A 16,028-nucleotide genomic window follows, 5' to 3' on the forward strand; every position below is an offset into this window, starting at 1 on the left:
TATTGGTTTAGTGTTAAAAAGATGCATTATGTCGACATTTACATTTGAATTTAATTATTTCGTTATTCCATTATTTTATTATTCTGGCATAGTGTATTGGTTGCGTACCAATGGTTTTTAATTACACCAAATATATTAATTTGAATTTAGATATAATCTTTGTGGTGATACCAAATATCTAATTTACCGTTAAAATAGCTTGCGTGGCCTTGAAATCAAGGTGTTAATTGGATCTATAATTTTTTGATAGATTACTCTTAAAAAAAGTAGGCCCACGAAAGCACATAGATTTTCCACTTTTTAGATAATCTATAAAATATTGTACCTTGCAAATTAACCATTTTATTGCTTCCTACTTGACAACATGCTCCCTATATAAACAACCATCTTTCCATCAACTTTTATCCCACAACCCCTCATCACATATACTCCATGGCAATAACCATAAGCTCCTTTCCATATGAAGATACGATTACTTGGTTGGCTCTTACTTACTTTAGTATTCTTGAAACTTATAACTTGAATATCACTTATGTATTGTTATATGCTGTAATAGCATTTACTACTTTTGGGGTTTTAACATGGACTTTATCATCTCATGGGGGTCCAGCATGGAAAAATGGCCGCAACCATATGGGCCATATTTCCATTCCGAGCCCATTAGGACTTCCCGTCTTTGGGAGCTTACCAAGTTTGGTTCATGAACTACCTCATCGAACTCTTGCAAAGATGGCTCATACTAGCCAAGCAGCCACACAACTCATGGCTATTAGCTTAGGGTCGACCCCAACCGTGGTGGCCTCAGACCCACAAACTGCTCGTGAAATCTTGACTTCCCAGCACTTCAGTAACCGTCCGGTCAAGCAGTCGGCTAGGTTACTCATGTTTAACCGAGCCATTGGATTTGCACCTAATGGAGCCTATTGGAGGCATTTGAGAAAAATTTCGTCGTCTCATCTCTTTGCTCCTAGGCACATTTTTGCACATGAACAAGCACGCACGCTTGAATGCACCATTATGTTAAATGACATTCGTATCGAACAATCCATGAATGGCTTCGTAGTACTAAGAAAGCACTTGCAAGCGGCTTCTCTAAACAATATAATGGAAATTGTTTTTGGAAAAACCTATAACAAAGAAGCAGATTCTCATGAATTAAAGGAACTTCAAGAAATGGTTAGAGAAGGCTTTCAATTATTAGGGGCATTCAACTGGTCCGATCATTTACCATGGTTGGACTATTTTTATGACCCTTTTCGTATCAAGGAACGATGTATGGCTCTTGTCCCTCGAGTCAAAAAGTTTGTCCAAGGGATTATCGACGAACATAAGCTCAAAGGCAGTCAAAATCTCCATGACACATCCGACTTTGTTGATGTTTTACTCTCTTTAGATGGAGAAGAGAAGCCTAGTGAGGATGATATGGTGGCCATCCTATGGGTTAGTATACCTTTCCAATAATTAATTATAACATATTATTAACATGCCTTTCAATTTTCGGTTGGCAACGAGTTTTATTAATTAATTAAAATAGTGTGTGATACTCACACAACCATTAAGATACTCGGAAATCATTACATGTTACATGGGAACGTACTAAAAGACTAAAAATCGTCATAGGTCCCCTCATATACGTGGGGTCATTTACCCTTAGATTATATTTTCTTTGCAAGTATCCAGGGAATGTCCTTTTTACGACATACTATTATTTTTATTGTGGACCTTACCACTTGTCGAAATAGCTATAAACAAATCATTTTAGGATCTTTGTTACCGACCAAATATATTTGAGAGATGAAGGTTTGCGTGTGTATCAATCAACTATTTGTTATTTATTTTTTTATTTTTTACTATTATTATTTTTTAAATTAACTATTTGTTAATTAATAAATAAATCATGATTTAAAGTTTCTTTAATATACCCATACTAGCTCTCATTTTCTTCTGTAGGTTCCCATACAAAAAACAAATTACACATTTACTTTGGACATTAATTATATACCGCGTATGTATAATAAAAAGTGCTTTTATATATAGGTAATGTTGTTTTGTGGTCAAATATATAGCTATCTTGTATATTCTTTAATTTCCCATTATTATCCTTGCCATGTACAACAATATATCAAGCTTTAATTTCTCTAATTTAACATATTTATTTTATATGGAATATTTAGGAGATGGTATTTCGAGGCACCGATACGATTGCTCTATTAACCGAATGGGTCATGTCTGAATTGGTACTAAATCAAGATATTCAATCGAAGCTCCGTTTCGAACTTGACAATGTTATGGGCAACAAAAACCTTGATGATGCTAAAATAACAAAACTTCCTTATCTTCAAGCTGTTATTAAAGAAACCCTTCGACTTCACCCACCCGGGCCTCTACTATCATGGGCGCGTCTATCTACATCCGATGTCTATCTCACAAACGGCATGGTCATCCCGGCCAACACTACTGCCATGGTAAACATGTGGGCAATTACACATAATCCCGACATATGGGAAAACCCTTTTGTTTTTGAGCCAGAGAGGTTCTTACCGTCGGCCGGTGGTTTTAATGTGGATGTAAGGGGTAGTGACCTTCGGCTTGCTCCATTTGGGGCAGGCCGTAGGGCTTGCCCTGGTATGAACCTTGGCATGGTTACAGTTAGCCAGTGGGTGGCTAAGTTGGTTCATAATTTTGAATGGGTTCAAGACATGGCTCATCCTGTTGACCTAAGAGAGGTGCTCAAGCTTTCTTGTGAAATGAAGGAACCGCTTTGCGCAAAAGTTATTCCAAGGAATGAAGCTTAATTATGCAATGATGTAAGCTTTTGTACGTGGTCTGATTATTCAAGTACTCTCTTTTCACCCTCTAAGGGTAAATACAGTAAGAATTAATTAAATAAAGAATTGAGAGGGTTAAAGTCGTTTTTATTTATCATTAATGTTTTTGTTTGTCATGTGTGTATGTCGATCAGCATGTGAAATTTATTCTCGAAGTATTTGGAATTTGTATAAGTTTTGTATGTTGTTGTTTAAGTTATATATATATGAATTAATAATTCCCATGTACATGCATCTTTTATTATTCATGCTTCAATCGTCTTAAAGTTTTTAAAGTGAACACAATTGTTAGGACTTACGTTGAGAAATATAATTCAGTAAATGATTGATGATCGATGACCATCAACACTAATGAATACAGTATTAATTATTAATGTTTAGATAAACTTCAAGCTGGTAAGGAAATTTTTCACTCCATCACCTTGTTCGATTTCTTATCTTTGGATAAATAGTCGAGACAAGAAGGCTTCTATCTCGTGGGATTCATGGATCGAGACTCCACTTAGCACTTAATTTTGGCCCTTTTTCTTAGTCTTGTTGTCTTGTTTCCTATGAACGTGTTTTGGGTCGCACCAAAAACACCACGAATTGAAAACCGGTGGCATGACCTTCGTCGGTGGGGTTTTTTCTTATGTCTCAGTTTCTGTAATTGGCATAAGTTTTTTAACCCTTTTGCAACCTTAGCAGTTAAAATTTTGGGTAAGTCTAGAATGTGTTCTCTGTTGTAATTCTAGATTTTGTGATCTGTTGTACTTTAATTTGTCCTCTAGCATCTTGCTAGAGGAGTTATAGTAATATAATTTTTGTCGTTCGAAAAAAAAAACTTCAAGCTGACTTGAATTGGTATATGGTATTTTATCTTCTTTTTTTTCGAACATTCGGTCGGTATGTGACATCAGGGAAACCTCACCATATAATGGTGAAGCCTTGCACGTACCCTAGACAACGAGATGTTGACCATGGGCCGTTACAAGTATTCGGAGGAAAAAACCCCAAGAATTGTCATCCCTAAAGATCGAACTCAAGATCTTAGGTAAAACCTGGGATGTCTCTAACCAGTTGACTATAACATACAATATCAATAGGACGTACTCCTAAGAATTAAATTATTTTCACTGCAAATATAAAGTATTTAAGTTAATTTTGATCGTCTATGCTGTTCAAAAAAAATAAAAAATAATTAAGTTAACTTTGATAAGCTAACATAACTTTGATACAAAATTTGGAAGCACACCTTTCGAAACTTCGCTAGACTTTCATCGGCTAAGATGAATTAGATATTGTTATATAAAAGTAATTATAACTGTACATCTTTATATTTCTACAATTAATTTATTTTTGATGAGATTGTAATAATGTTATTATTTTTGTTGGATGATAGTTATTGGAATCACCTGGACTCAATGACAAAGCTTTGCTATTTAACTTTGTTCTCTTAGTCCCTGTTTGACAAAGCTTTGCTATTTAACTTTGTTCTCTTAGTCCCTGTTTTTTGTTTACCTCCTTTTTTCTTTATTTATCTTTGAATATTATATGTTTTTATTAGCTTCTCGCTCTCTTTAATGTTAAAGAAAAAATAAAAAAAAAAGTATTAGAATATATATATCATTGGCAACTACTCGTACATGATATATGTACGAGTATTATGTTTATTAAAAGGGAAAAGTGAGTATGAGGCTGTTATGCACCCAACTTGGGTGGAAAACCCCTCACATACTTTTTAATATTTTAAATAAATACATGACCCTCATGATTTTTACCTTTTAAAAAAAGGTATGTGAGGGATTTTTCACCCAACTTGGGTGCCAAACAGCCTCATATTCCCTTCCTCTTATTAAAAACCTATAATATATAACTCTTGAACGAATTAATTGTTGTAGCAGTTTATGATGAAATCGATCAATCAATTGTGAGTCTTTGCAATAAGTCAATAACATATAAGAAAGTCGATCGTGTCCAGTGCAATCACCTTATGGCGTATGGATCTACTATTGTCGTTCATATATTGTAAAATTAATGAAAAATATATATAAATAAAATACAATCAATTAACATGTAGTAGTGATGTTATTTTATATTTTCAATCAACTAATATACAACATCGTTTATTCATGTATAAAACAAATTTATTAGTACAAATCATACATTTAACATCAGTTTAATTACAAACAAACTTATTACAATCCGAAACAATCTTGTTTAATTGAAAAGAAGAAATTACGTAACAATAATAAATAGAAACAACAGATAAACGAATCAATTAGTAATTCTTAACACTTTGGCATATCCGGTGGTGGAGGCAACATTCTTGCGTTTGCATTCTTTCCGTTCCTTACTATAAATACCATCTCCATCCCCCAGCTAACATGACGCTCAAAATGACAATGCATGAACCATACTCCTGATCAATTTTTCAAATGTAACAAAATATTAATTACAATGAATATATTTAATTAAATAATTAATGTATGCACACTCTTATAATTAGCTAATTAATTAATTAACGTTATTACAAATTAAGGACTTTACCAGGGTTGTTTGCTCTGAATCTTATAGCTGTCCAACCATTTTGTGGAACCGCAATCGTCTGCTGAAGGGGAGGGTCGACTAGATTGTACCTCAAAGGATCTCGCTGTCGATCAAAGTTTCCAAATCCGGAACCAACAACGTAGAAACTATGTCCATGTAAATGCATGGGATGCTCTATTCCTGAAACCACGTTTGTTCCTTGGAAAACAAGCTCCACTGTATCATTATACTTCAATATTTTTACCTCCGTCCCATTCCTTGGAGTTTGTAACGACGTAGTCAAATTATTCGCCGTGTAGTTGAAGCTAAAAGGAGGATTATCAGGAAAGTCATCCCCATAAACACCGTTGATTCTACGGTAGTAAGCTCCAAGAATAGAAGTTTTGGGAGTATCAAATGTGATGTTGTTTATGCTTGCAGCAAACCTCCTTCTTTGTGGTCCCTCGCATACGGTGTTATTAGCACAAGGCAATGTGTTAATCGAGAGGGTGTACATTAACTTCCTTGTGATTGATAGTGGAACGTCGATTGGATACTCATTGTTTGCTAAACTTCTTAGGCTACTAGTAAAGTTAAAAGATGCATTTCGGTCATCAAAAGCAGGAAGTGTAGGTGAAATGGGTGAAGACGATGATGTCATGTTTTTGCTATTGTACTCAATGATGGCTGTGGTGGTGTTCCTATTGAATTGACTACGAGGGTTGCTATTATAGAACTTTGCAGCCATATAATAGCGATTGTTGGCCGGCTGGTTTGCCTCTAACAAGACATCAATTGTTTGTCCTGGAGATATAGTCAAATAATTGGTTTTTAGCGGCTTTGTGTACGCTCCATCAGTACCTACGACAGTAAGTTGATGGTTTGCGATTGCGAAAAATATGATGTTGTTCATAGCAGCATTAACCATTCGGAGCATGTACGTCTTTCCTCGATCAACCTTTACTTTGAATGTGTCTGCACAATACATAGCTGTAAGTAGCTAGCTAGCTAGGTAGATTTAATACAGACAGAAATATTTACGTCCAAAGTCAGAAGAAAAAGACTTTAAAAGTCAAACTATGAATTTATGACATTTAAAATAGGATAGAGGGAGTACAAATTTAGTGTCTCTAATACTAAAACGACAAGACGAGAAACAATGGAGAGACCTGGGCGAGAGCAATTGTAAATATCGCCTGGTTGACCGTTAACTGTTAGAGCATCAGAGATAGCCGGATCACCTCCTCTACGCAAGAAGTCTTCCAACACTGTTTGTATATCATTTTTCCACCACTCACCTGCATTTCCAATAACTCATTAATATAACTTACAAATTATATGAACTTACATATTTATTTAAATGACAAATGTATGTGTTGAGAGCAAATGAAGAATTTGCGAAATGATTAACTAGCTAGTATAATACCTAATATGACCGGAACCTCTGCATGAGGCTTAGGGAATGGAAATGTAGTTCCAAGCTTGGGAGACACAACTAGTAAACCATGTACGGTGGCTCGAGACCAGTCACTATGTGCGTGCCACCATAATGTTCCTTCCTCATCAGAGAGGATAATCCTCTGGCTAAAGCGAGAACCAGGCTGAATCGGACATTGTGTGATAAACTCGGGTCCATCAGACCATGGATACCGAGGTAGTTTCACTCCATGCCTATAGTTAATACGAGTAACATACAACTCATGATGTTAGCCAAAATAATTAACACTTTGTTTGTAAGGTGTCGTTCTAAGATACGAAAGTGAATATACCAATGAATCGTGATATTTTGGGTCCCTTGGTTGATAACATCAACGATAACAGTGTCTCCTTTACGAGCAGATATAGTCGGACCAGGGTATTGTCCATTGACTGTCAAAATGTTCTTGCTGCTACACAGTCTCGTGTAGTTAGTTTCTTGAACCTGCAAACAAAAAACTTTCCATTATAGCTCAATGGCTGAGTACCAGCTTTATATGCTGGAGGTCTCGAGTTCGAGACATGGGAAAGACATTTAAAGGAATTTCAAAAAATCTAATAATTAAGTAAGCTACTTGCATATAACAATATAATATTAACAAAGCTGCACAACACAAAGCTAGCCTAGCTAGCTACTATAGGTACCAATGCAGTACCGGGGACTAACTTGTTTTTTGACACAAAGCTAGGGAGCTTACCACAAACGTATATCGAACCAAAGCTGCGTGTGATTGAACGGAACCAAGAATCACTATGAGCCATAGAACTAGAAGATGCACATTCATGGCTATCTTCATATGATGTAGAGTACTAACTTATTTGCAATTGGAATATATATGAATCTGATTTGTTTTAAAAAAATTTTTCTTGATGGTGTTTGTTTAAGTAATTATGTATTTGGATATGTATAATAGCTTAGATAAGTTGCATGTATATATAGTGGTTGATAAAGTGGCTGCTGGTGGCTGGTCATCTAAATTAACCTTGAAATTTTGTCATGTTTTTAGTTTTACGAACGCGTGCTGCAGAAAGTTTTGGACCCATTCTTATGTTTTGAATACTGTATCAGTATGTTTTTCATTTTGACTTTGTTTTATATTATACATTTTATAGATATATATTCGTTATTCGGTTATTGACATTTCTTCTTCTTTAACTTTTCCTTCCTCTTCTCTTTAATCCAAGGACATCTGCTCCCAAGGTATTTGACGTTAGTTTCATTACTTTGTTATCATATACGAGTAATAATAATAATAATGTTTGTCAATTAATATTATAACAACCTTTTTAATACTATGCCAAAAATATGAGATAATTATGTGTCTTTATCGATTCAACATGGTATTTAACTATTTATTAACGACCTTAGCCCAAGACTATTCTGCTCTTAGGCATTAGTCAAACCCACTTTCTTTTCTGTGGATTTACCTCTCGCTAGTTACGTAGCATACTTTGGTTTGATTGAAATTGTAATCCCAAATACTCTTGTGCTAGTCTTGTAACTGGTATAATGAACATAAATACACACGAGTATATATATTTCTTCAGAATAAGTCAAGTAAAACCTATTCATATATGAACATAAGTAATCATAAATATAACTTGACAGTTCATATATGAACAAATATATATGTTCACATGCATATATGATTCACATATAAACATTAAATTATAATATATAAGTTTTCATGATTCTTTCAATTTAAATGGTTCTCACATTAATTTTTTTCTATGCGGATATACCTGATGTATGCATGTTTCTAATCACTGCAATTAGCTTCATATATGTGTCTTACGACATACGCACCAAGCCAACAATACAATCATTACATTATATAAATGAACTCTTGAGAAATTTAATAGTATATGTAAGTTTCATTTCACGATCATCGGATCATGGAATATGTTGGTTTGATATTGTATTTCTGCATAATACTGAGTCATGTGAATTTTGAGATCGATTGATAGATTGATAGTGGTACTGTCAATTTGTGGTCCAGAAATAAATTAATAATTGGAAACATTGCATAGAAAGTGTATCTTTTATCTATATTCACTAGTGTAGTTTCAATTTAATATTCTCGATCTTATTCCAGATTGCAGAATAATTTATGTCCAATACTACATGCTTTCTTATATATATGGTCAAGTATGTGTAACGCGTTGCACGTACTGTCTCACATATCTAGTTTGGACTTTGTCCAAAGATTTACTCTATCTCTAGTTATGTTTTACCTAACTTTATATCAATTTATGACATGTATATATATATCCTAACTTTTGACAATTCTTTACAATTACATATATCAGTTTGGCATAAAAATATGACGTTCTTAGTTTCTTCGAAATTTCCTTTACGTGAAGGCAATAATAAAGAGAAATAATACATACGTACTTACGTTTTATATATAACTAGATGATTATTCCACGTAATAAACGGATAATTAATATATGTAAGAACTTATGTATTTATTTTTTCATAGAAGAGTAGATTGATAGTTCATGACATAAATTTCTAACCAATAAGTCAATATAAAAACCAACTATCATTGAAGAACGGATGTAATTTTTTGTCAAATTTTTGTAACCCTTAACATATAACCCGTAACGATTCCGAACAAAGTTTTTACATTTATTAGTGAAAGTCGTCTGTTAAGGAGACACTTACACCAAAAGTTAATGGAGCGAGATTTATAGGTAGAATGTATCATTAGGTGACATTCTCCGGATATTATTGAAAACAAAAAAAATAGTTGAGAAAAGAAAAAAAAAATATTATAAATACAATAGGACGATAAAACAATAGCTTCAAAGAAATTCATGATAAACAATTCTATATTTTATTTGAATAAATATAATTTCACACAAAAATGGTTTTGACAAACCCAATATAAAAGTTATTGCAGACAATTATATTATAATTTTGAGTAAATTTACCTTAACGGAGGATAAATATTGAAATTTGTCCTTCTTTTTTACTTTTGTAAAATGATTTCCCTCGTCTTTCTCTAACAAAATTCGAATAATGATTAATATATATCTTCATAATACGTTTTATCATATAGATACAAAATTAATTAATTAAAAATAAATAAATTAAATGTAAGTATATTAAAATTTTAAAAGTAATTGTACTATTATGATTTTTAACTCAAATACTTTTAATAATTATCATGACACATATAATATTGTTATATTCTAATTGAAATATCTATAATATGTTTCATCTAAGAATAAGATACGGAATATTATTTCTAATAGTGTAAAATAAGAATATAATATATCATGTGTAACAATAAAGCATATAAAATGATAGTATCCTATTTGAGTTTTAAGATTTAAACATAATATTACTAAGTATGATTTTATAATATTCAAATATCGCTAAACATGTCACAACAACTTCGATAGAAACAATTTTTATAAATATGTTAATATAAAACTCAAAAGTTAATATATAAATCAACTTTTTGTTACTAAAAATACTAAACTAAAGTTTATAATGAATAAAGGGGTTAGTACATTAGAATGTAAGAAACTTTATACGAATTGTCATAATATGTATCGAACTTTAATCATGTGCATTGTATGTATTGAACTTTTGAATCTTGTGCATTGTATGTACCCGCGTATATGTGACAATCATATAAGCTGTCACTTATAATTTTTTTTATTGGTCGGATACATACAATGCACAAGATTCGAAAGTTCAATATATATAATACATATGATTGAAATTGATACACACTATGACAATTCGTGTAAGGTTGTTTGTATTCTGGATTATTAATCCCATGAATAAATACATCTAAATTTTTTATGCTGTATATGCTGAAAAACAATGATATTACATGTGAGATTTATATATATTTCGTTCAACATATAAAAGTTGAAGGCTTACAACATACTACAGAGACTTGATCGTATCAATCAAAACATTGTGGGCTTGTTAAAGGAGAAAATGAAGAAGGTAAATTATTAAAAAGGGTAACTCAACAGAGAATGTTAAATGTATTCACCTATAATAGTGGTGTCTATTTTCTTTGTTTTGTATTGTTAATTTGTTTTATTTTAATTAGATATTGGAGGGTATATTAAAATATTAAATCTAAAAGTGAATCATTTATGAGAAAATAATAAATAAATAAATAAATAATGATGATACATCATAGAAAAAAATATATAAAAAAAGATGAACTGTTAACAATGCTCTTAGGATAGGCCAAACAGAATAAGTTGCTAAACTGAACTATTCTCCCATTGGTCGAATGGTCATTAACTGAACAATTCTCCCATTGGTCGTTCATTCTATGGATAATGGACTCATGAAAGATTGGTCATAATTGGCTCCATTAAGGCATTAACGAGGCCCAGATGGAACTTAGCCCAAATGTAATAAAACAAGGCTCTAGTACCTAGTAGGCCATATTCTATATATATATGGAGAAAAATAACGTGAGTACCCAATTTATTATAAAAATAATCAATTTAACCAATTTTTTTTAGACTTTCACAAAATACCCAACAAAATCATAATAAAAAATTAAAATCGCAATGAGATTTTGAAAATCTTTATGAGATTTTAAAAATCTAATAAAGATGTTGTAAAATCGATATGAGATTTTGACTTTTCTAATTTTGATTTTTTTTTTTTGAAATTTTGACTTCCACATTATGTTTTTTGACTTTTTTTTAGGCTTTGACTTTTTTTGAGATTCAAAATCACAATGCAAAAATCAAAATCTAAATACAAAGTCAAAATTTAAAAAAAAAAGTCAAAATAAAAAACAAGTCAAAATCTCATAGAGATTTTCAAAATCTCTATGAGATTTTCAAAATCTTTATACGATTTTACAAAATCTTTTTGCGATTTTGTTGGGTAATTTGTGAAATTCCAAAAAAAGTTGGCTAATTTAGTATATTTTTTTAAAAAGTTAGGTACTCATGTTATTAACTCATATCTATATCTACACTTTCTTGAATTTTTTTTTTTCAAACAGTACTTTCTTGAAATCTCTATATATAATAATAGAAAATTGTTATGACACAAGCATTTTACAAAACTAGCTTATGTGTCACCTCCAAAATTTTTCTTAAAGTTTATTTCCTTTTTGTTTAATTTACTTATGATGTCATAAATATTTTTCTTCTTAAAATTTATTTTATTTTTATTATTTATGATGTAAATTTTGTAAAAAAAATGTTTCTTTTTTTTTGAAAACTATAATAACTTATAAATGCTATTTTAAACTTTCATTATCTAAATAATTTTTTATAATAGATTTTTGAGTTATCTGTGTATCATGCGGGTTAATAAGCTAATTATATTTATCTGAAACATAAGGTAATATTCCGAGGTTATAAATAATATATTTATGTTTGTTGTCTACGCATAGGTATATATTTAATACAAAAAAACTTGGTAATTATATGTATTTTGATTATCAAAACTAAAAAATGTTTTAATAAATTATCACATACACATTTAAGAATAACTCAATCAAATTCATCACAATTTTAATGGGGAAGATATAATTTTCTAAAATGTTTATTAGTATGTCCGGGTTGAACCCGGGTTAATTAGCTAGTATATATGATAAAAGAAAAAGAACTACTTATGGACGTTAATGACACCTTATTAACAAAAGAAGTCTTCATTCTATTAAAAATATTGCAATTTATATCAATAAGTACAATACATTAACCATGTATGTCTAAACTATTTTAAGTGGCATTTTCATACTGTCGTATGATCTTTATTCTTTCGCATAACAACAAACTGACTAGCTAATTTAATTTTATATTTTATACCATTATATAACAAACTTTTTATAATCAGGGAATTCATGTACTATATAGCTAATTTAATGTCTAAGTACATGGCGGCAGATCCGGTGGTGGTGGCAATATCGATTGACCTGCCTTGCTACCATTCTTTGTGATGAATACCATCTCCATTCCCCAGCTTATATGACGCTCAAGATGACAATGCATTAACCATACACCTATACAAAAAATAATGCATTATTATTTTCAGTGTAAAGAGTAACGGTTTTTCATTTAATGTATAAACTATATAAGTACAATACTTTCAAAAGTGTAGTTAGGTAGGGACAACTTAATCCTATGTACTGTATTAGTATCTATACCTACCATCCAGCAAAACAGATATAAATGTAAGTCATTTCGGTACATGAGACCAGAAGGTTACCACAGATCTAACTTTTTCAGTATATATGTTCGCCTTGGTCATTGCCAAAAACTAAAACTAGATATTCTTGGTCAACCTCTTTTGTATGTCTGACATGGAAGGTTACCACAGATCTAACTTTTTCAGTATATATGTTCGCCTTGGTCATTGCCAAAAACTAAAACTAGATATTCTTGGTCAACCTCTTTTGTATGTCTGACATAGGCGTCATAAGTGGCTGGTGACCATTTGATCTATATATGACTAAGTTTTTTACAGTTTTTGAAGGTACAAACCTAGCAATACACATGGGTTGTAAACGAATTGAACAGTTCACGTACAGTTCATGAATCGTTCGGCGGGAAGTTCGTTCGTGTTCGTTCGTTTAGTTAAATTAACGAACATGTACAAAGCTCTCGTTCGTTCATTTACGTTCATAAATGTTCGATAATTTGTTCGTGAACGTTCGTTCGTGAACAATAATATGTTTATGAACCTTGGTTCGTTATCTTATACATATATATATATACACACACATAATCAGCTATACAATAGAAAATAGTTTAAATATAAATATATTTTTATATAATATATATTATTAATACTAATAATTTAAGAAAAAGTTTAAATAAAAATAAAAAAATTATAGATTTTTTCGTCCGTTTATGTTTGTTCATTAGTGTTTGTTCGTTTGTGTTCGTGAACATTTCATGAACAAAAACGAACGAACATGAACAAGTCATTATGTTCGTTTATCTGTTCATGAACCGTTCGTTACGAACATGAACAAGGTCTCGTTCGTGTTCGTTCGGTTCGTTTACAACCCTAAATACACATGATACTTTTGAAAAGAACTTACTATCTGCAAAAGTTGTAAAAATTAAAATACAAGGCTTCTGGATTGATCATTCAAACTCACCAGGATTATTGGCCTTGAACCTTATGGTAGTCCAGCCATTTTTAGGAACTGTAATAGTCTGTTGAAGAGGAGGATCCACCAGATTATAACTCATTGGATCTTTACTTCTATTGAAGTTACCAAATCCCCATCCAACAACATAGAAACTATGCCCATGTAAATGCATAGGATGATCAATTCCAGCAACAAGGTTAGTTCCTTGAAACACCAACTCCACATTGTCGCCGTACTCTAGTACTTCTGCTTCTGTAGCATTCAGTGGAGTTTCTAATGATCTACTAAGATTACTAGCCGTGAAGTTGAAAAATAAAGGTGGGAAATTTGGAAACTCGTCTCCATAAACACCGTTAATTCTTCCATAATAAGCATCAAGGACCGAGATGTTTGGTGAATTAAATGATATGTTGTTTACACTTGCAGCAAACCTCAAACCTCTGGGTCCTAAACATGTATTACCTGGGCATGGCACTGTGTTAATAGACATTGTGAACAAAAAGTGTCGTGTAATCTTCATTGGAACGTCAATAGGATGAGCACGACTAGCTAAACTCCTAAGCCTTCCTGTGAAATTAACCGATGCACTAGTGTCATTGACCTTAGGAAGATGGGGGAACATAGGAGGAGTTGATGAGTTTTTGTAGCCTTTGTATTCAATAATAGCTGTTGTACTTGTGTTATCGAAACTAATGAGTGGCTGGCTATTGTATGGTTTAGCTTCAATGTAATATCGACCTATGGGTTGGTTGGCTTTCACTAAGAGATCAATGGTTTGACCAGGGGCGATTACCACGTAATCACTCTTAAGTGGCTTGGTGTATGCTCCATCAGTTCCTACAACAGTAACTTCATGGCCTCCGATCCCCCAAAACATAAACAGGTTCATTGCAGCATTGACCATTCGGAACATATAAGTCTTTCCATATTCCACAATGAACTTGGTTGTCTCTGAAACACATGTTATAACATATATACCATAAGATAACAGATTAACAACTCTTTCAAATTACAGATGCAAGTATGATAATAAGTTACATTAATAGATTTAATAACAATTTTATGTATATCTTTCAAAATTTCAAATATTGTATGCACCTGACTAATTAAAAGCTTGCAAAATGACAACCGAGTACATACAATGCTCAAAATTTTGAAAGTTAAATACATACAATGAATACAGTTATAGTTGGATATATACTATAGACAATCGTGTATATTTAGATAAAACATTATCCCTAAAAATAATAAAGAAAGCTAATTACCTGAACTTGAGCAGGGGTATAGATCACCAGGTTGGCCATTGATGGTTAAAGCATCAGAACTATTAGGATCTCCTCCTGTTCTCATGAAATCTAGTAACACTGCCTCAACATCTTGCCTCCACCATTCAGCTGCATTTTTGATTCAATGACAATTATAGTTTTTTTTTCCAAGTATCGTACATATTATGTGTTGTTTAAATGTAATATTGATAGTAAGTATTAAAGAGGAAAATTAACCTAGGATGATTGGATACTCGACATAAGGTTTAGGAAAAGGGTAAGGTCTTCCGATCTTTGGCCATATCACGATTAGACCATGAACGGTGGCTCGAGACCAATCACTATGGGCGTGCCACCATAAAGTGCCTTCTTCATCTGAAAGAATAATCTTTTGACTAAAGTTGGCTCCTGACTGAATCGGGCATTGGGTGATAAATTCAGGACCATCTGACCATGGATACCTTGGTTGCTTCACTCCATGCCTGTAAGTAAGCTTTCTTTTAATATTAATATATACAGTATAATTTACTGTGATCTTCAATACAATTATAAATCTTAATTAACGAATTATGTTCAAAAGATATATGAATAGTTGTATATTCAGTTTTATATAATCATATTTCCCATAATTAAGCTTAAATGAATTTTCTATTATACAAATTTGAATATAACTACAATTGTAATACAAATTTTGCATAGATCATTCCCAAAACATCTTATTTGAACGTTATCAATTTATGAGAAACCACGCTATATGAGAATCATTCGCATATGAATATATGTAATATTAAGTATAATTTAATTTGTTCATATCAATTTATCAAGATAACATAACAATTCTTATGTTT

At 32.0% G+C, this 16,028-nt stretch overlaps 2 protein-coding genes across 2 annotated transcripts in view; one reads left to right on the forward strand and one right to left on the reverse strand.

Moving 5' to 3' along the window:
• The first annotated feature begins 432 nt into the window (after positions 1–432).
• LOC122609089 (cytochrome P450 78A7) lies at positions 433–2,795 on the forward strand. Its single transcript, XM_043782149.1, has 2 exons — positions 433–1,440; positions 2,175–2,795. The coding sequence occupies exons 1-2, from the start codon at positions 433–435 to the stop codon at positions 2,793–2,795; spliced, it is 1,629 nt and encodes a 542-aa protein (XP_043638084.1).
• A 2,288-nt stretch (positions 2,796–5,083) lies between these two features.
• The window catches only part of LOC122609090, a 30,533-nt gene continuing 19,588 nt past the window's right edge, over positions 5,084–16,028 (reverse strand). Inside the window, exons 3-12 of the mRNA XM_043782151.1 lie at positions 15,418–15,662; positions 15,181–15,309; positions 13,922–14,866; positions 12,686–12,817; positions 7,511–7,626; positions 7,106–7,257; positions 6,763–7,007; positions 6,506–6,634; positions 5,358–6,311; positions 5,084–5,229 (exon numbers count right to left, since the gene is read on the reverse strand). Of these exons, the coding sequence (XP_043638086.1) occupies positions 5,099–5,229; positions 5,358–6,311; positions 6,506–6,634; positions 6,763–7,007; positions 7,106–7,257; positions 7,511–7,626; positions 12,686–12,817; positions 13,922–14,866; positions 15,181–15,309; positions 15,418–15,662 (3,178 nt within the window). The 3' untranslated portion in view covers positions 5,084–5,098. The remainder of the gene's footprint in view (positions 5,230–5,357; positions 6,312–6,505; positions 6,635–6,762; positions 7,008–7,105; positions 7,258–7,510; positions 7,627–12,685; positions 12,818–13,921; positions 14,867–15,180; positions 15,310–15,417; positions 15,663–16,028) is intronic.

Source organism: Erigeron canadensis, chromosome 7, assembly GCF_010389155.1.
Source record: "Erigeron canadensis isolate Cc75 chromosome 7, C_canadensis_v1, whole genome shotgun sequence".
Lineage (NCBI taxonomy): Eukaryota > Viridiplantae > Streptophyta > Magnoliopsida > Asterales > Asteraceae > Erigeron > Erigeron canadensis.

Excerpts from the sequence above, each read along its gene's own strand:
- LOC122609089 (XM_043782149.1), top strand. The coding sequence starts at position 433 with ATGGCAATAACCATAAGCTCCTTTCCATATGAAGATACGATTACTTGG. Across the intron at positions 1,441-2,174 it reads ATATGGTGGCCATCCTATGG|GAGATGGTATTTCGAGGCAC; the intron begins GTTAGTATACCT and ends TGGAATATTTAG.